The following is a 20,896-nucleotide window of genomic DNA, read 5'->3' on the forward strand; positions in this document are numbered from 1 at the left end:
AAAAATGGAGAAAAAGTGGAGAAAAAGTGGAGAATAAATGGAGAAAGAGTGGAGAAAAAGTGGAGAAAAAATGGAGAAAAAGTGGAGAAAAAGTGGAGAATAAGTGGAGAAAAAGTGGAGAAAAAAATGGAGAAAAAGTGGAGAAAAAGTGGAGAATAAATGGAGAAAAAGTGGAGAAAAAGTGGAGAAAAAGTGGAGAATAAATGGAGAAAAAGTGGAGAAAAAGTGGAGAAAAAGTGGAAAAAAAGTGGAGAGTAAATGGAGAAAAAGTGGAGAAAAAGTGGAGAAAAAGTGGAGAAAAAAATGGAGAAAAAGTGGAGAAAAAGTGGAGAATAAATGGAGAAAAGTGGAGAAAAAGTGGAGAAAAAGTGGAGAAAAAGTGGAGAATAAGTGGAGAAAAAGTGGAGAAAAAGTGGAGAAAAAGTGGAGAAAAAGTGGAGAATAAGTGGAGAAAAAGTGGAGAAAAAGTGGAGAATAAGTGGAGAAAAAGTGGAGAAAAAGTGGAGAATAAGTGGAGAAAAAGTGGAGAAAAAGTGGTGAATAAGTGGAGAATAAGTGGAGAAAAAGTGGAGAAAAAGTGGAGAAAAAGTGGTGAATAAGTGGAGAATAAGTGGAGAAAAAGTGGAGAAAAAGTGAAGAAAAAGTGGAGAAAAAGTGGAGAAAAAGTGGAGAAAAAGTGGAGAATAAGTGGAGAAAAAGTGGAGAAAAAGTGGAGAAAAAGTGGAGAATAAGTGGAGAAAAAGTGGAGAAAAAGTGGAGAATAAGTGGAGAATAAGTGGAGAAAAAGTGGAGAAAAAGTGGAGAAAAAGTGGAGAAAAAGTGGAGAATAAGTGGAGAAAAAGTGGAGAAAAAGTGGAGAATAAGTGGAGAAAAAGTGGAGAAAAAGTGGAGAATAAGTGGAGAAAAAGTGGAGAAAAAGCGGAGAATAAGTGGAGAATAAGTGGAGAAAAAGTGGAGAAAAGTGGAGAAAAAGTGGAGAAAAAAAATGGAGAAAAAGTGAAGAAAAAGTGGAGAATAAATGGAGAAAGAGTGGAGAAAAAGTGGAGAAAAAATGGAGAAAAAGTGGAGAAAAAGTGGAGAATAAGTGGAGAAAAAGTGGAGAAAAAAATGGAGAAAAAGTGGAGAAAAAGTGGAGAATAAATGGAGAAAAAGTGGAGAAAAAGTGGAGAAAAAGTGGAAAAAAAAGTGGAGAGTAATGGAGAAAAAGTGGAGAAAAAGTGGAGAAAAAGTGGAGAAAAAATGGAGAAAAAGTGGAGAAAAAGTGGAGAATAAATGGAGAAAAAGTGGAGAAAAAGTGGAGAAAAAGTGGAGGGGAATAAGTGGAGAAAAAGTGGAGAAAAAGTGGAGGAAAAGTGGAGAAAAAGTGGAGAAAAAGTGGAGAAAAAGTGGAGAATAAGTGGAGAAAAAGTTGAGAAAAAGTGGAGAATAAGTGGAGAATAAGTGGAGAAAAAGTGGAGAAAAAGTGGAGAAAAAGTGGAGAATAAGTGGAGAAAAGTGGAGAAAAAGTGGAGAAAAAAATGGAGAAAAAGTGGAGAAAAAGTGGAGAATAAATGGAGAAAGAGTGGAGAAAAAGTGGAGAAAAAATGGAGAAAAAGTGGAGAAAAAGTGGAGAATAAGTGGAGAAAAAGTGGAGAAAAAAATGGAGAAAAAGTGGAGAAAAAGTGGAGAATAAATGGAGAAAAAGTGGAGAAAAAGTGGAGAAAAAGTGGAGAATAAATGGAGAAAAAGTGGAGAAAAAGTGGAGAAAAAGTGGAAAAAAGTGGAGAGTAAATGGAGAAAAGTGGAGAAAAAGTGGAGAAAAAAATGGAGAAAAAGTGGAGAAAAAGTGGAGAATAAATGGAGAAAAAGTGGAGAAAAAGTGGAGAAAAAGTGGAGAAAAAGTGGAGAATAAGTGGAGAAAAAGTGGAGAAAAAGTGGAGAAAAAGTGGAGAAAAAGTGGAGAAAAAGTGGAGAATAAGTGGAGAAAAAGTGGAGAAAAAGTGGAGAATAAGTGGAGAAAAAGTGGAGAAAAAGTGGAGAATAAGTGGAGAAAAAGTGGAGAAAAAGTGGTGAATAAGTGGAGAATAAGTGGAGAAAAAGTGGAGAAAAAGTGAAGAAAAGTGGAGAAAAAGTGGAGAAAAAGTGGAGAAAAAGTGGAGAATAAGTGGAGAAAAAGTGGAGAAAAAGTGGAGAAAAAGTGGAGAAAAAGTGGAGAAAAAGTGGAGAAAAAGTGGAGAATAAGTGGAGAAAAAGTGGAGAAAAAGTGGAGAAAAAGTGGAGAATAAGTGGAGAAAAAGTGGAGAAAAAGTGGAGAATAAGTGGAGAAAAAGTGGAGAAAAAGTGGAGAATAAGTGGAGAAAAAGTGGAGAAAAAGTGGAGAATAAGTGGAGAAAAAGTGGAGAAAAAGTGGTGAATAAGTGGAGAATAAGTGGAGAAAAAGTGGAGAAAAAGTGGAGAAAAGTGGTGAATAAGTGGAGAATAAGTGGAGAAAAAGTGGAGAAAAAGTGAAGAAAAAGTGGAGAAAAAGTGGAGAAAAAGTGGAGAAAAAGTGGAGAAAAAGTGGAGAATAAGTGGAGAAAAAGTGGAGAAAAAGTGGAGAATAAGTGGAGAAAAAGTGGAGAAAAAGTGGAGAATAAGTGGAGAAAAAGTGGAGAAAAAGCGGAGAATAAGTGGAGAATAAGTGGAGAAAAAGTGGAGAAAAGTGGAGAAAAAGTGGAGAAAAAGTGGAGAAAAAAATGGAGAAAAAGTGAAGAAAAAGTGGAGAATAAATGGAGAAAGAGTGGAGAAAAAGTGGAGAAAAAATGGAGAAAAAGTGGAGAAAAAGTGGAGAATAAGTGGAGAAAAAGTGGAGAAAAAATGGAGAAAAAGTGGAGAAAAAGTGGAGAATAAATGGAGAAAAAGTGGAGAAAAAGTGGAGAAAAAGTGGAAAAAAAAGTGGAGAGTAAATGGAGAAAAAGTGGAGAAAAAGTGGAGAAAAAGTGGAGAAAAAATTGGAGAAAAAGTGGAGAAAAAGTGGAGAATAAATGGAGAAAAAGTGGAGAAAAAGTGGAGAAAAAGTGGAGAATAAGTGGAGAAAAAGTGGAGAAAAAGTGGAGGAAAAGTGGAGAATAAGTGGAGAAAAAGTGGAGAAAAAGTGGAGAATAAGTGGAGAAAAAGTTGAGAAAAAGTGGAGAATAAGTGGAGAATAAGTGGAGAAAAAGTGGAGAAAAGTGGAGAAAAAGTGGAGAATAAGTGGAGAAAAAGTGGAGAAAAAGTGGAGAAAAAAATGGAGAAAAAGTGGAGAAAAAGTGGAGAATAAATGGAGAAAGAGTGGAGAAAAAGTGGAGAAAAATGGAGAAAAAGTGGAGAAAAAGTGGAGAATAAGTGGAGAAAAAGTGGAGAAAAAAATGGAGAAAAAGTGGAGAAAAAGTGGAGAATAAATGGAGAAAAAGTGGAGAAAAAGTGGAGAAAAAGTGGAGAATAAATGGAGAAAAAGTGGAGAAAAAGTGGAGAAAAAGTGGAAAAAAGTGGAGAGTAAATGGAGAAAAAGTGGAGAAAAAGTGGAGAAAAAAATGGAGAAAAAGTGGAGAAAAAGTGGAGAATAAATGGAGAAAAAGTGGAGAAAAAGTGGAGAAAAAGTGGAGAAAAAGTGGAGAATAAGTGGAGAAAAAGTGGAGAAAAAGTGGAGAAAAAGTGGAGAAAAAGTGGAGAAAAAGTGGAGAATAAGTGGAGAAAAAGTGGAGAAAAAGTGGAGAATAAGTGGAGAAAAAGTGGAGAAAAAGTGGAGAATAAGTGGAGAAAAAGTGGAGAAAAAGTGGTGAATAAGTGGAGAATAAGTGGAGAAAAAGTGGAGAAAAAGTGAAGAAAAAGTGGAGAAAAAGTGGAGAAAAAGTGGAGAAAAAGTGGAGAATAAGTGGAGAAAAAGTGGAGAAAAAGTGGAGAAAAAGTGGAGAAAAAGTGGAGAATAAGTGGAGAAAAAGTGGAGAAAAAGTGGAGAATAAGTGGAGAATAAGTGGAGAAAAAGTGGAGAAAAAGTGGAGAAAAAGTGGAGAAAAAGTGGAGAAAAAGTGGAGAATAAGTGGAGAAAAAGTGGAGAAAAAGTGGAGAATAAGTGGAGAAAAAGTGGAGAAAAAGTGGAGAATAAGTGGAGAAAAAGTGGAGAAAAAGCGGAGAATAAGTGGAGAATAAGTGGAGAAAAAGTGGAGAAAATGTGGAGAAAAAGTGGAGAAAAAGTGGAGAAAAAAAATGGAGAAAAAGTGAAGAAAAAGTGGAGAATAAATGGAGAAAGAGTGGAGAAAAAGTGGAGAAAAAATGGAGAAAAAGTGGAGAAAAAGTGGAGAATAAGTGGAGAAAAAGTGGAGAAAAAAATGGAGAAAAAGTGGAGAAAAAGTGGAGAATAAATGGAGAAAAAGTGGAGAAAAAGTGGAGAAAAAGTGGAAAAAAAAGTGGAGAGTAAATGGAGAAAAAGTGGAGAAAAAGTGGAGAAAAAGTGGAGAAAAAATGGAGAAAAAGTGGAGAAAAAGTGGAGAATAAATGGAGAAAAAGTGGAGAAAAAGTGGAGAAAAAGTGGAGAATAAGTGGAGAAAAAGTGGAGAAAAAGTGGAGGAAAAGTGGAGAATAAGTGGAGAAAAAGTGGAGAATAAGTGGAGAAAAAGTGGAGAAAAAGTGGAGAATAAGTGGAGAATAAGTGGAGAAAAAGTGGAGAAAAAGTGGAGAAAAAGTGGAGAAAAAGTGGAGAAAAAAAATGGAGAAAAAGTGGAGAAAAAGTGGAGAATAAATGGAGAAAGAGTGGAGAAAAAGTGGAGAAAAAATGGAGAAAAAGTGGAGAAAAAGTGGAGAATAAGTGGAGAAAAAGTGGAGAAAAAAATGGAGAAAAAGTGGAGAAAAAGTGGAGAATAAATGGAGAAAAAGTGGAGAAAAAGTGGAGAAAAAGTGGAAAAAAAGTGGAGAGTAAATGGAGAAAAAGTGGAGAAAAAGTGGAGAAAAAGTGGAGAAAAAATGGAGAAAAAGTGGAGAAAAAGTGGAGAATAAATGGAGAAAAAGTGGAGAAAAAGTGGAGAAAAAGTGGAGAAAAAGTGGAGAATAAGTGGAGAAAAAGTTGAGAAAAAGTGGAGAATAAGTGGAGAATAAGTGGAGAAAAAGTGGAGAAAAAGTGGAGAAAAAGTGGAGAATAAGTGGAGAAAAAGTGGAGAAAAAGTGGAGAAAAAGTGGAGAAAAAGTGGAGAATAAGTGGAGAAAAAGTGGAGAAAAAGTGGAGAAAAAGTGGAGAAAAAGTGGAGAAAAAGTGGAGAAAAAGTGGAGAATAAGTGGAGAAAAAGTGGAGAAAAAGTGGAGAATAAGTGGAGAATAAGTGGAGAAAAAGTGGAGAAAAAGTGGAGAAAAAGTGGAGAAAAAGTGGAGAAAAAGTGGAGAAAAAAATGGAGAAAAAGTGGAGAAAAAGTGGAGAATAAATGGAGAAAAAGTGGAGAAAAAGTGGAGCAAAAGTGGAGCAAAAGTGGAGCAAAAGTGGAGCAAAAATGGAGAAAAAGTGGAGAAAAAGTGGAGCACCCTTTGGTGCCTTTCATGTGGCACTAAGGGGTGCTTAGCTTTGTATTTTGCCAAAAAAATGAAAAAAAAAAAAAATGACATAGGGTTCCCCCTAGTTTTGTAGCCAGCTAGGGTAAAGCAGACGGCTGCAGCCTGCAGACCACAGCTGGCAACCTCACCTTGGCTGGTAATCCAAATCTGAGGGCACCCCACGCTGTTATTTTAAATTAAATAAATAATTAAAAAAAAAACAAAACGTAGGGGTCCCCCAAAATTGGATCACCAGCCAAGGTAAAGCAGACAGCTGGGGCCTGATATTCTCAGACTAGGGAGGTCCATGGTTATTGGACTCTCCCAAGCCTAAAAATAGCAGGTCGCAGCCGCCCCAGAAGTGGCGCATCCATTAGATGCGCCAATCCTGGTGCTTCGCCCCAGCTCATCCCGCGCCCTGGTGCGGTGGCAAACGGGGTAATATATGGGGTTAATACCAGATGTGTAATGTCACCTGGCATCAAGCCCTGGGGTTGGTGAGGTCAGGCATCTATCAGATACCCGACATCACCAACCCAGTCAGTAATAAAAAAAATTGCCATGACGATCCACACTGTCCCAGTCAATGAAGAGCAGGATGTTCCCCATTGGCTGGGAGAGCAGTGCAGTGACCTGAGCTAACATCAATGGGTCAGCCCAGGTCACTGCAGGGGATGACAAGTGCTGCTGTCAGCGAGGTACATTACCTGCGCTGATCTCCAGCACACTGACAGCCCCTGTCACTGAGGTCAATGACCAGCGCCTTCACACCAAGTATCGCGAGAGGTCCGTGACGTCACCGCTAGTCAGTCTCGGGTCGGAAGCGAGAGGTGATGTGACAAGCGGCGGCCATGGAGGACAGTGACAGCGCTGAGGACGGGACTTCTTCACCGCAGGTAAGCCGAGCGGGGGGGGGGGATGTGTGTGTGTGTGTGTGTGTGTGTGTGTATGTGTATGTATGTGTACGTGTGTGTGTGTGTATGTGTACAGGCCGCGGGCAGGAGGGGGCGGAGTGAGCTGAGCGGGAAAGTGTGTGCTTCCTGCACGTAACTAAGATAAACATCGGGTTACTAACCAAAGCGTTTTGCTTGGATACCCGATGTTTATCTTGGTTACCAGCTTCTGGCAGGCTGCCAGCGATGGCTCCTGCACACTGTAGCTGTAAAAAGCCCTGCTTTTTGCTGCTAGAACCGTTCTCGAACGTATCTAGAACTATCGAGCTTTTGCAAAAAGCTCGAGTTCTAGTTCGATCTCGAACAGCCCCAAAAATCACTCGAGCTTAGAACTGGAGAACCACGAACCGCGAACTGCGCTCAACTCTACTGCAGACTTCAAGATTACCAAATCTGCCTATCTTTATTAATAGACTCAGTAGCTCAGTGGACAGCGCGCTCGCCTCAGAAGCATTAGGTCGCGAGTTATAGTCCCGGTCCCGGAAAAGAATTTACTTACTTTTTTTTTTTATTTTTAATTTTAAATTATAATATTAGATATTTATAATTATAATTTAATTTAATTATGCACTGAGGGGAGGAGCCGGACATCAGCTGTGAGCTGCGGGTTACACCTCTAAAATCGGAGCAGTTCACGGAATGAGGCTGCATTGTTCTCTCCTCTCTCTTCTCTCTCTTCTCTCTCTCTCCTCTCTCTCTCTCTGTCTCTCTCTCTCTCTCTCTTTTTCTCTCTCTCTCTTTCTCTCTCTCTTTCTCTCTCTCTTTCTCTCTCTCTCTTTTTCTCTCTTTCTCTCTCTCTCCTCTCTCTCCTCTCTCCTCTCCCTCTCTCTTTTTCTCTCTTTTTCTCTCTCTCTCTTTTTCTCAGTCTCTTTTTTTCTTTTTACCTCTCTCTCTCCCTCTCGCTTGCTCTCTCTCCTCTCTCCTCTCTCTCTTCTTTCTCTCTTCTCTCTCTTCTCTCTCTCCTCTCTCTCTTCTCTCCTCTTCTCTCCTCTTCTCTCTCCTCCTTCTCTCTCCTCTCCTCTCTCTCTTCTCTCTCTCTTTCTCTCCTCTCTCTCTTCTCTCTCTTTCTCTCTTTTCTCTCTTTCTTTTTCTCTCACTTTCTCTTTCCCTCTTTCTCTCTCTCCTCTCTCTTTCTCCTCTGTCTCTCCTCTCTCTCTCTCTCTCTTTTTCTCTCTCTCTTTTTCTCAGTCTCTCTTTTTCCCTCTCTCTCCTCTCTCTTTTTTCTCTCCTCTCTCTTCTCTCTCCTCTCTCTTCTTTCTCTCTCTCTCTCTTTCTCAGACCTGGCAATGATCAGCTGATGCGGTCACCTGAAGGAATCAACTGACGCTATAAGTCGAGCGGTGAGGCCGGCTTTTTACCGCCCGGCTAAACTATCAGCTGATGCTGTCGGACAGGAGTCTGCACTGAAGTGTGTAGTTTGTTTGTTTTTTTGCACTGATGCATCAGTTTTAACAGCTTTTAAACAATCAGCTGCTGTGTCATGTGATTCAGGTACTTGAACTTGACACATAATCTGATCGCTTTGCCTTCCAGCAAACCAATCAGATGATATTGGATCTGCATTGGACGGCACGGGACCCTTGACACAGCATTTCTGCGGAGGGGGGTTCTTTATTTCAATAAAGATGGAGTCACTAATTGTGTTGTGTTTTATTTCTAATAAAAATATTTTTCTGTGTGTTGTTTTTTTTTTATCTGTACTAGAAATTCATGGTGGCCATGTCTAATATTGGCATGACACCATGAATTTCGGGCTTAGGGCCAGTTGATAATATACAGCTAGCCATAATTCCATTATTACCCAGCGAGCCACCTGTCACCAGGGCAGTTGGAAGAGTTGGATACAGCGCCAGAAGATGGCGTTTCTATAAAAGAGCCATTTTCTGGGGCAGCTGCGGACTGCAATTCGCAGCAGGGGTGCCCAGAAAGCTTGGGTACCCTTAGCTGTGGATTCCAATCCCCAGCTGCCTAGTTGTACGTGGCTGGACACAAAAATTGGGCGAAGCATACGTCATTTTTTTTTTAAAATTATTTCATGAAATTCATGAAATAATTAAAAAAAGGGCTTCGCTACATTTTTGGTTCCCAGTCGGGTACAAATAGGCAGCTGGGGGTTGGGGGCAGCCCGTAGCTGCCTGCTGTACCTGGCTAGCATACAAAAACATGGCGAAGCCCACGTAATTTTTTTTGGGGGGGAAACTCCTGCATACAGTCCTGGATGGAGTATGCTGAGCCTTATAGTTCTTCAGTTGCTGTCTGTCTGTATGGAGGAGAGCAGACAGTAGCTGCAGAACGACAAGGCCCAGTATGCTCCATTCACTAGTGTATGCAGGAGAGCAGACAGCAGCTGCAGAACTACAAGGCTCAGCATACTCCATCCAGGACTGTATGCAGGAGTTTTTTGCCCACCAAAAAATTACGTGGGCTTCGCCATATTTTTGTATGCTAGCCAGGTACAGCAGGTACCTACGGGCTGCCCCCAACCCCTAGCTGCCTATTTGTACCCAGCTGGGAACTAAAAATATAGGGAAGCCCGTTTTTTTAATTATTTCACGAATTTCATGAAATAATTAAAAAACAAATTACGTGGGCTTTGCTATATTTTTGTGTCCAGCCAGGTACAACTAGGCAGCTGGGGATTGGAATCTTCAGCACAGGTTGGCCCGAGCTTTCTGGGCCCTTCTGCCGTGAATTGCAGTTCGCAGCTGCCCCAGAAAATGTCGCTTTCATAAAAGCGCCATCATCTGGCACTATATACAACTCTTCCAGCTGCCCTGAAGCTGGGTGGCTTGCTGGGTAATAATGAGTTAATACTAGCTTTGTTTTACTAGCTAGTATTAAGCCAGAGATTCTTAATGTCAGGCAAGTTTGACCCGGCCATTAAGAATCTCCAATAAAGGGTTAAAAAAAACCACCACACAGAGAAAAAATACTTTAATAGAAATAAATACACAGACACACTTAGAGACTCCATGTTTATTACTCCCTCTTATCCCTCCACGATCCATGGTCTTATGTCTTCTTTCTCTTTCAACCCATGCAGCTCTGCTATATCAGACAGCGCTGCATGGGAGGAAGACGCTGCTGCTCCCCGTGCAGTCTTTTTTCTCCGTGAGCACAAGCTGCTGGCTGTAAGCGGTGACGTCACCGCTGACAGGCATGTTGCTATAGCAACGGTGATCTCCGTTATTGACCGGCTGTGGCAGCCGGTGGATACCGGAATGGGGCAGCAGAACGGAGAAGCCGACCATATGCCAGAGCATCTTGCCGGTACATGGAGATACACAAACGATCACCGCGTACAAGAGAGATGCAATGACAGGACCTAGCATGATGTCTAGCCATATGACCAGTCTGTAATCAATGAGAAAATAGACACATGACTGATCACATGCTATTTTTACGTCACGATAGGTCCTATCATCAGTGCTGGTTACCGGGAGGACACAGCGATTATCGGAAGGAAAAGTGTCGGGAGACAGAGTGCAGGACGCATCGTGGGGACCTGTAAGTGTTATGGCAATGTTTATTAACTGTATGTGTACATTTTATAATGTGTTTTTATGTGTTTGTGATTGCCTCCCATTGTTTTCAATGGGGTTCGAGAGGTTCGTCTAACGGCTCGCCGAACCGAACTCGAACGCAGCCTCCGTTCGACGAACCGAACTCGAGCCTCTAGAGGCTCGCTCATCTCTAGTTAGACGTTTAGAGACAGGTGAGGGAGAAGTGTCAATGGGGATGTTGAAATCACCCATGATGATGGTGAGGATGTTGGTGGAAATGAAATGTAATAGCCAGGTGATGAAATGTTAAAAAAAGGCAGTGGCTGGCCTTAGGGGGTGATAAATGACAGCCAGTTGGAGGTTTGAAGGGGAGTAGATTCATACGGAGTGCACCTCAAAAGAGGGGAGAGTAACAAAGGGTGGTAGTGGAATTGGTGTAAAGGAGCATTGGTCAGACAGGAGCAAACCAACTCCTCCACCATGCTTGTTACTGGGGCGGGGGTATGAGAGAGTTGGAGACCACCATAAGAAAGTGCAGCAGGAGAAGCAGTGTCAGAGGGGGTGAGCCAGGTTTCTGTGATGCCAAGAATGGAAAAGTTTATTAGTGATGAAAATGTGGCGCCCCTGAGCCTTCCTTCGCCACAGAGATATTGCACCTTAGCCAGAGGTGTGGTATCCCATCCTGGGTAAGAATGGGGTCCACTACCGGTCCACAGATAAAACCTACATACACCCATTGTTAGGCATACACCGGAACAGGGGACAGTGGCAGTAACTCCCCATGATGCAGATATGGGGGGCCGTAAGTCCCATCCCCGCTCCCATTGGGTGGGTCCTAGCAAGAAGGGGGGGTGGGAGGAGTCAGAAGGTGTGAGTAGACAGGGAACCAGGAAGTTCTAGGGCAGTTGTAGTTGGAGTAGTCTGTGAGAGGGAGAAGGTGAGGGAGGTAATTACCTCAGGAGGGGTGAAGGAGAGAAAGTGACAGAAGGAAGTTCCTGGTGGAGACCCTGGGGTCTAGTTAGGCCCAGGTGATACCTAACGAAAGAGAAGAAAGGATTCCAGGGCCACGGAAGGGCATATTTGCTTGTGGCCTGCTCCACAGGAAGATCTGGCTGCATTCAGGGACGGTCCCTAGACTGGGGAAAGAGAGACATTTCCTAAAAGTAACACCGAAGGCCTGGGGTGGCTGCAAGAGCCAAGGGCCACAACCTGCCCCAGTTTCCCTGGGAAGAGGGCAAGAAACCAGTGAGGCAAGCCCCCTGTTCAGGTCCTGTGGTGGAGGCCAAGACCAGTTTATCTGATAGCGTCAAGGCTGAGAAGACAGTCAGGGAAAGAGACACAAAGAGGGGTGCACTGGCATTGGCTCCTGAACTACCTGGGATCGGCGGAGGCACCTGACAGTGGATCCCAGCATACTGTGGGCAACCGGTTTGCTAGCACCTGGTCTCAGAAAACAGTGAGTAAAAATCTTAACTGCAAGCCCTGTGTCGTCTGCTTCATCCTGCACTGCATCCACAACACCATAGACTCTTACAAGCACCAAAGGTTGCCCCGGGGTATCTGCTCTATCTGTGGAGAGCAAGAAACACCTCAGCTGCTGCCATAATATCAGCCCCGGAGGTCCCTTCCAGCAGCTGCGGCCCTAAAGCTGCAATTTACCACAGGTGGCGTCACGAATATATTTTACATAAATTTTATTGTAGTCACCACCCCCACAGCCGCCATATTAATTGACCCCGCCAGGGTCACGGAGTCGGGCCCTGCCACCGCTGACTACCCCCGGACTAGTCCGGCCCGACACCGAGTCACCTTAGGCCCTGGGGTGGGCGAGTCAAAAAGATCATGGATGTATGAAAGTTTATTGCAGACAGATCGAGTGTTCCATAGAGCTCCTGTTAGTAGGACTGGGGGGGCGGGGGCTGGGTGGATGGGTATAAGGATAGAAGGGTTGCGGAAATTAGTGTTAGAGTGTGGATGGCAGTTAGATGTGACAATGGGGATGTGGCGAGGAGGACCAGGATTTGGAGAGATGTCCACAGCACTGAGGAGAAGCAGAGAGATTGTTAGTAGGTGGGAGCAGGAGAGGCCATGAGGTGGTCGTGTGTGTCTGGAGACACAGGGTGTAAAGTGGAGGAAAATATCTGAGGGGAAGGTGAGATGGGTGGGGAGGATGGAGGGAGAGATGAATGGTTCAATATTGGATTTAGGGATTAGAGGGGAAAGTAGAAAGTGAAGTATGATTGGGGTGAAAGTTAAAAGACACACAAACATTGTTTACTGTGACTATGTTTCCAGTTACCTTCCGGTCCCTTCGGGGCAAATTCAGGCTAATTCATTTTCTGCACATTTATAGATCCACACTTCGTGATCCACATGCTGACAAAGTCTCAGCCGACAATGTGAACCACATTTATAGTGTTAGAAAGCACTCAGGTGGATCACAGAAGGTAGGGGCTGATACTCATCCCGATTACTTAAATCAAAGATGACCCCAGCTGTATGAGAACATAGGCACAGATAAAAGGGAGGTCATAAAGAAAGGGGAGAATGGGGGGGGGGTTCATGGAGTGGTCAGTACACACATACCAGATGCAGAGAAATCAGGATACATAGAAGGAAAGGCTAATCATTGGAAAGATGGGTGGCTGTCACACATACCAGATGCAGAGAAATCAGGATACATAGAAGGAAAGGCTAATCATGGGAAAGATGGGTGGCTGTCACACATACTTATAGATCCACACTTAGTGATCCACACACCGATGATCATAATTCCTTCCAGCCTATCCCAATATGTAAGGTCCACTCAGCTTATAAACTCTACCAACTCAGAAAAAGTCTGACCTGAGCTCTCCAAGACCAGGGTTAACGATTTGTGAATTACTGTGCTCAATTGCAGAGAAATCTGGGTGTACAGCTGTAGAGCTCTCTCTGCCCTGTCTCGGCGCTCATCATTATGGTCAATGCACTGAGAGAACAGGAGGTAGAACAATCAGTGTTCAGCTTACAGATACAGCCCGGATGGCACTGAAGCTTGGAGAAATGACTGACCACTGGACACTAACAGAACTAACTACCACTTTGCTATAACACTCACAAAATTTTAAAATTAACCCATTCTCTGCTATAGAAAGCCAAACTTTTTAGATACTCCATTCTGTGCCTCAAATTACCAAAAACAAATGAATTCCTTCTCTTCATGTAGGCTTTATCTCTTTGTTGTAGACCAATAGAGATTTTGTGATTAACCTATGCCCTGTCCTAGACCACCGGGATCTCTTTTCTACCAAAGACCATCAGTGATTTTGATACTTGCACTGCATCTGCACTATGTCACCATAAATGTCTCCAATATCTTCTTAGAGGGGTTATCCAGCCACTGAGGCTCACCAGAAGAAGGAATTTTCAGCCTTGATAAGGAACTTTTATCTCTGTTATAGTATAGAGAGAACTGGTGTCAGAGCAGAACTCCATTCATTCTTTATGGGGCTGCAGAAGCCAATCTCAGATCTTGACAGCCCCAATTGGGCAGTTTTCCACAGTATTTCGAAGCCTGGCAGCTGATAATAGTGCTTTCACAAACAGGCGTTGCACAAGCCACACCATATGCCAGATCCCGGATGTTGCCGTGTCCTTCCCCCTTTAACCCCTTTACAGGGATCTCATCTTACAAAGGAAACCCTGGACTTGGGCGTGGACTATGTCCAGCTTCCAGTTACAGCCGAGATGGCACTGAAACTTGGAAAAATGAGTGACCACCTGACACCAGGTAAGCAGATAAGCAGAACTAACCACCATTTTGCTATAACAGTTCAAAAAGTTTAAAATTAATCCATTCTCTGCCATAGAAAGACAGACTTTTTTACTTTTTTTAATTACTCCATTCTGTGCCACAAATAACCACAAATTGGCATGGTGGAAGGGTGTGTTAGTCTCCATAAAGAGAATAGCTTCCCCTTAAGACTACGTTTTAGCCTCTCTCATACAGCCAGATCAGATCTCATACTTTGCACTGGCGAGGGACAACCATCCCGAAACACCGTGTCTTCAAAATGAGGTCCAGATCTGGCGTACTGCCATTACTTATTTGTTATAGACCTATAGAAATTTTGTGATTAACCCAGTCTCTGTTGTAGACCACCAGGAAAAGTAGCCATATCTCTTTTGCATCATCAGGAATTTTTGTATTTGCCCTATATCTGCCCTACGACACCAGAATTTTTTACATTTTTTCTGTAAAGGGGTTCTCCAGCTACTGAGGCTCACCCAGGAAAGGGATTTTTTTTCCCTGATAAGGAACTTTATCTCTGTTAAAGAATAGAGAGGACTGATGTCAGACCAGAACTCCATTCATTCTCGATAGGGATGCCATAAGAAGCCAATCTCATCTCTCGACAGCTCCAATGGGACAGTGTTTCACAGTATGTGGATGCCTGGCAGGTGATAATAGGGCTTTCACAACAAACAGGTATTGCGCAAGACACTCCATATGCCAGATCCCAGATGTTGCCATGTCCTTCACCCTATAACCCTTTTTCAGGGATCTGGATTAAAACAGGGACTCCTTAACTGGGGCCAGAGAGTCAGCTGATGCCCAATGGAGCAATCTGGCTGCTGGAAGGGTTCTCCCTCAGGGTCAATACCAAGAAGTTGCGTCACAGTCAAAATCAGAAAGAAACAAGGTCATAAAATAGGATAAATCAGGAGACAATACAAGGGAAAGAGACAGACAGACAAGGAAAGAGACAAGGAAACAGAGACAGGGAAAGAGACAGAGACAAATGGGGAAAGAGACAGACAGGGAAAAAGACAGACTGGGAAAGAGACAGATGGGGAAAGAGACAGATGGGGAAAGAGACAGACCTGGAACGAGACAGACGGGGAAAGAGACAGTCGGGGAAACAGACTGACAGATACGGAGAAAGAGAGAGAGACAGACACAGACAGACACAGAGATAGAGAGAGAGAGAGAGACAGAAATACAGACACAGAGATAGAGACAGGCACAGACAGACATTGATAGAGACAGAGACACATATGGATAGAGAAAGACACACATACAGAGAGGGAAAGAGACAGACAGAGAGACAGACACACAGAGACAGACACACAGACAGAGACAGACACACAGAGACAGGAACACAAAGACAGACAGAAAGAGACAGACAGAAAGAGGTAGAAAGACAGAGACAGATAGAGATAGACACAGAGACAGACATAGACAGAAAGACAGAGACAGACAGACAGAGACAGACACACAGATACAGACAGAAAGAGACAGACAGAAAGAGACTGACAGAGACAGAAAGACAAAGACAGAAATAGACAGACAGACACAGACACAGAAAGACAGCGACTGGGAGAGAGACGGAGAGACAGTTACTATCCCGGGCAATGCTGGGTACTACAGCTAGTACTGTATTTTATGGTATATTTCTGTATTGTTCTAATTAGCGATGAGAGGACCCGTTGAAGTTTGGTTCGGTGACTTCATCCAGACTTTAGATAAAGTTCGGTTTGGCTACCAGACTTGACCTGAAATGGGACCCGGACTTGACCTGAAACCCAATGGAAGTCACTAATTGGGCAGTTTTGGGTCTCCGCCCACATGCAGCCAGCCATAAACCGAACAATTCTGGGGATAGCTGGGCGGGTTTTTATATTTTTTTTTGTTTGGTGCACACTACATTCGATCATGCTGTTGTTATCGTCAATGCAAGCCGATCAAACACTGCAAGCTGCTCGCACCAGGCTGAGCACTGAGTGTACCTAAGCACAGCAATGCTCACATGAGTGATCAACATACATAAAGCACCCAAATTATGTTTGTTTTGTAGTCTGTGTTTTGTACGAACACTGAATACGGAACCTTGGGTTTCCTCATCTCTATTTTTAATCTTTTGCTATATGTTCTCATTATATTCAAGTTTTTTGATTGATGTCGGTGAAATGAAAAAAAAGAAAAAAATTCTATTTCCAAATTCTGTCTTAAAATTTTTCACAGCTAAAAGTTTTCATCATAACCATTTTCTACACTGATACATAATAGCAAACATTTAGGATATCAGGTTAATTTATAAAAAATTTAGGAGGCTCACCACTCAGTGATCTGAACCCACACGTGCTGGGAGGAAGTGGTTGGCGTCTACAATTCAACGCAAGAAAAGGATGAAGGAATCCTGCACATCGTTCCTCATGATAATCTTTAAGACCTTATTGACACTTTAAAATCCTTCATTAAAATTGCGCATTTTGGTCATCCAGCCATGCCTTACGCTTTTCATACATATGTCCTTACTCATAGGTATTATAAGTAAGGATGTATTTCCGAAACGCGCAAGAGGGGCTGATCCCTGGAATACGCAACTTAAAGAAGGATTTTAATGTGTCAATAAAGTCTTAAAGAATTTTATGAGGAACGGTGTGCGGGATTCCTTCATGTTTTTTTTCCAGGCTAATTTATGCAGGTAATCAAAAAAATCTATCGAATTTCAATGAGGATTAACCAGTTCTGCCGAGTTTGCGGGAATCTATCATGACTGCTCAACTGTAGATGTAAGTACGGATTAAACTGATTTTCTGTTGAATAATAAATAATGCAGAATATTTTCTTACCTGTAGTAGTAGTAGTCATCCATAGTGTTATCAGACAAATTCGGGTATAAATAATCGGTATCCATTCTATCAAAAAGTTAAAAAATAATAATAGTAGAAAAAAAAATTGAAAATTAACAGATATTATGCATTTATTTGATCGCTGTCTCAATCTATCTCTCGTGGATTATAAAAAACTTTAACAAGTAACCACATTTTAGTAGCTGCATCCCTTCCGCATGTTATTTGGGGTGTAGTGAGCAATTTAAACCAACAGTGAAAAAGGAAATCTTAGTTTTAGATTTAAGACTGTAATTTAAAAAAAAACAAAAAAAAAAAAGCATATTGCTTTAGGCCAAAAATTCTCATTATAACAAGGGTAATAAGAGGAAATGGACACTCCTATTTGCTGTGTGATGATACCCCATATGTGGTCAAAATCTATTGGTTTAGCACATGGCAGGGCTCGGATGGAGGGGAGCGCAATTTTATCTGGATTCAATTTTACACGTAATGTTGCAATCCAGAGGCAAATATAAGTTTTACAGCTCCCGTCCCAGTGCAAGAATTAAGTTTCGAACCCCCTCTTTACGTGGTTTGGGTAGTCGTAATGTGACTGCTCACTTATATTTGTTTACATTCACGTGCCGACTAGCTGCCTCCTAATTCTTTCAAAGTTTTGTAAAAACCTGAGAAAAGCAGAAAGAAAAGCTATTTGTCCTGTGATGGCAAGTATGAAAATCAAATATATAGGTGGAGTGGCCATGTGGTGACTGCTGGAACCAGCAAGCAGAGCTGAATCCCAACATTAAGCATGTTCCAGATTATTAGATTTATGCAGTGCTTAATTTTATAAATCAAGTCCAGGTTTGTGATGAAAGGGCTGACCTGACATTACAATTGATGTACACTGCATTGATAGTGGTCCTGGTGATGTATTCATATACTGATGATTGTCATGATCATGGTGATGTATTCCTGTACTGATGGTGGTTCTGGTGATGTATTTATGTACTGATGAAGGTCCTGGTGATGCATTCATATACTGATTGTGGTCATGGTGATGTATTCCTGTACTGATAATGGTCCTGGTGATGTATTCATACACTCATGGTGGTCATGTCATGGTTATATATTCCTGTACTGATGGTGGTTCTAATGATTATTTCTGTACTGATGGTGGCCCTGGTGATGTATTCATGTACTAATAGTAGTTCTTGTGAGGTAATCTTGTACTGATAACAGTTGTGATGCTGTGTTTCTCTACTGCTAGTTTTTCTGGAAATTTATTTCTGTACTGATGAAGGTTATGAGGGTTGTGACACTGTTTGTGTACTGATGGAGGTTCTTGTGATATGTTTCTACAATGATAGTGGTCCTTGTGATGTATTATTGTGCTGTTAATTGTTTTGATCCTGTATCCAAGTAACAATCCATAGCTTTTAAGATTACATAATAAAATTTCTATGTTAATCAAAGTAATGTGTTGTTTGACAAGTTAATAGTTAATTTGTTTTAATTATTGTTAGGAGGAGATGAAGGGGTTGTCCATGTTTGTGACAGGTTTAAGGTGGCTTTACACACTGCAACATCGCAAACGACATCGCTGTAACGTCACCGGTTTTGTGACGTAATAGCGACCTCCCCAGCAACATTGCAGTGTGTGAAACACATCACCGACCTGGCCCCTGCTGTGAAGTTGCTGATCGCTACAAATCGTTCAGGACCATTCTTTGGTCTTTTGTTTCCTGCTGTGCAGCATGATCGCTAGAAAGTCTCAGTGTGTAAAAGGGACTTTACAGCCACTTCGTTAGCGACTTCCCTTTCAAAAAGCTGCTTTACAACGTCCCCAATGACTAGCTAGATCAATCTGCAGGTCCGGATCGCTGTTGCGTCGTTGGCCAGGTCTGCCTGTTTGACAGCTCACCAGCGACTCACCAGAGACTTTGTAGCGATCCCGGCCAGGTTGGGATCGCTGGTGGGATCGCTAGAAAGTCTCAGTGTGTAAAGGGGCCTTTAAGTGACTACAGGTTTCTGAATTCTCACGGTGTGCACACTGCAAACTATTAGGATTCTCCCATGCCAGCAGAAAAAGTGGACAGACATGTGAGCGGAAGTATGTGATTACATTACTTCCAGCCATATTTTGGCTAGACATGTCAAATCACTTGTATTGAGTGAGGCCATGCATGTTCAGTTGGTATGTGACTGCATGTAGGCAAATCACATATTTATGGTTTTGAGACCTCCACTTCTCACTGCTGGAACTAGAGAATCCTGACAGTGTGCAGTGTGCATGCTGTTAGAATTCAATAGTCTGCACTCACATAAAGTGATTGCAGACTCGTCACAAACATGGACAATGCCTTTAACCCCTCCTAGCGTTAATAAAAATAAAGTAACTCTTAACTTGTCAGACAGCGCAATACTTAATTAACATAGCCAGGCATTAAGTAATCTTACAAGCTGTGGATGTTTACATGTGTACAGGATCAAAACTAATAACAACACAAGAATACATCATCAGAACCACTATCATTGTAGAAATATACCACCAGAAACTCCATCAGTACAGAAACACAGTGTCACAACCCTCACAACCTTCATCAGTACAGAAATACATTACCATAAAAACTAGCAGTACAGAAACACAGCATCACAACCCTTATCAGTACATAAATATATCACCAGGACCACCATCAGTACATAAATATGTCACAAGGACCACAATCATTGTAAAAATATATCACCATAACCTTCAGCAGTAACAAAACACAGTGTTGCAATCCTCCCACTTTCATCAGTACAGAAATACATTACCAGGTAACTACCAGTACAGAAGCACAGCATCACAATCTTTATCAGTACATGAATACATAACCAGGACCACCATCAGTACATGAACACATCACCAGGACCACTATCATTGTAGAAATATATCACCAGAACCTCCATCAGTACATAAACACAGTGTTGCAACCCTCACAACCTTCATCAGTACAAAAATACATAACCAGAAAAACTACCAGTACAGAAACACAGCATCACAACCCATATCAGTACATAAATACATAACCAGGACCACCATCAGTACATGAATGCATCACTAGAACCACTAGCATTGTAGAAATATATCACCAGAACCTGCATCAGTACAAAAATACAGTGTTGTAACCCTCACAACCTTCATCAGAAAAGCTATAAATCATATCCAATTTGACTTTTTACCTAAAAATAAATAAATAACCCATATTAATTATTAAGAATATCTAAGCAGACTGAAGAAATTTTGAAATGTTGTTTTCGGGGATGTTATTGACTCAGAATCACTTTCTATGTTGAGGACAAGAAGTTGTCAAGTTTATACTAAACCCAATGTATCAAGGAAATAAAATGGAGCTGCCCTCATTTGGGGTTACCAGTATGGAAAAACATTACCAGAGAAACTAGCAGTACAGAAACACAGCATCACAACCCTTATCAGTACATGAATCCATCCCCAGGACCACCATCAGTACATGAATACATCACCAGAACTACTATCATCGTAGAAATATATCACCAGAACCTCCATCAGTACAGAAACACAGTGTCGCAATTCTCACAGCCTTTATCAGTACAAAAATATGTTTCTATGTTGAGGACAAGAAGTCGTCAAGTTTACACTACACCCAATGTATCAAAGAAATCAAACGGAGCTGCCCTCATTTGGCGATATAAGGATCTGCTCATCCTGGAGCAGGTAATCACCAGTACAATGCATATTTTATTATACTCTAATAAACAAGGAATCAATGCATGTACTTCACTCAAACATATTCCGTGGTGGACTGATGCTAACTGATTGGATCTTCCAGGCAATTGCACATCGCAGGATCATCGATGGTATTTTATGCACTATTTTGTTCCAAGTTTCACGAGTCAGGAAAAAGCATTATACCCTGAATACATTGTAACAAGGAGAGCAGAATATAAATATCTTTAGTTGAATTAATTTAGAATGATAAAAGTTCATGCAAATCTTACCTAAAAATATCTTCTACTTTTCAAAAGGATCTTAGACTTTAATATTCGCTTCTTCTGCAGTAGTTCATTATCAAAGACTGATTATAATCTGCTTGTTCCGTTATATTGCGATCATGGGGCTGTATTCTGCCAGTTTATCAAATGTGCATGACTTATTTGTTGATTAGATGTCCAATAGGCTAAAATGTAATACAATTAATGCCACCTATAAGCTCTAGACATGTAAGAATGGCCAAAGCAAAACTATACATTGTAAAATATACCATAACCCCGTTATTATAGGATATTTGCTCATTTTGTGTCTTT

The 20,896-nt window shown here is 41.6% G+C and overlaps 1 protein-coding gene across 1 annotated transcript in view; it reads right to left on the reverse strand.

Moving 5' to 3' along the window:
• The window catches only part of LOC142255757 (formyl peptide receptor 2-like), a 36,465-nt gene extending 19,857 nt beyond the window's left edge, over positions 1-16,608 (reverse strand). Inside the window, exon 1 of the mRNA XM_075327209.1 lies at positions 16,586-16,608. Coding sequence (XP_075183324.1) covers positions 16,586-16,608 — 23 coding nt within the window. The remainder of the gene's footprint in view (positions 1-16,585) is intronic.
• Between the last annotated feature and the right edge of the window lie 4,288 nt (positions 16,609-20,896).

This window comes from Anomaloglossus baeobatrachus, chromosome 11 (assembly GCF_048569485.1).
Source record: "Anomaloglossus baeobatrachus isolate aAnoBae1 chromosome 11, aAnoBae1.hap1, whole genome shotgun sequence".
Taxonomy (NCBI): Eukaryota; Metazoa; Chordata; class Amphibia; order Anura; family Aromobatidae; genus Anomaloglossus; species Anomaloglossus baeobatrachus.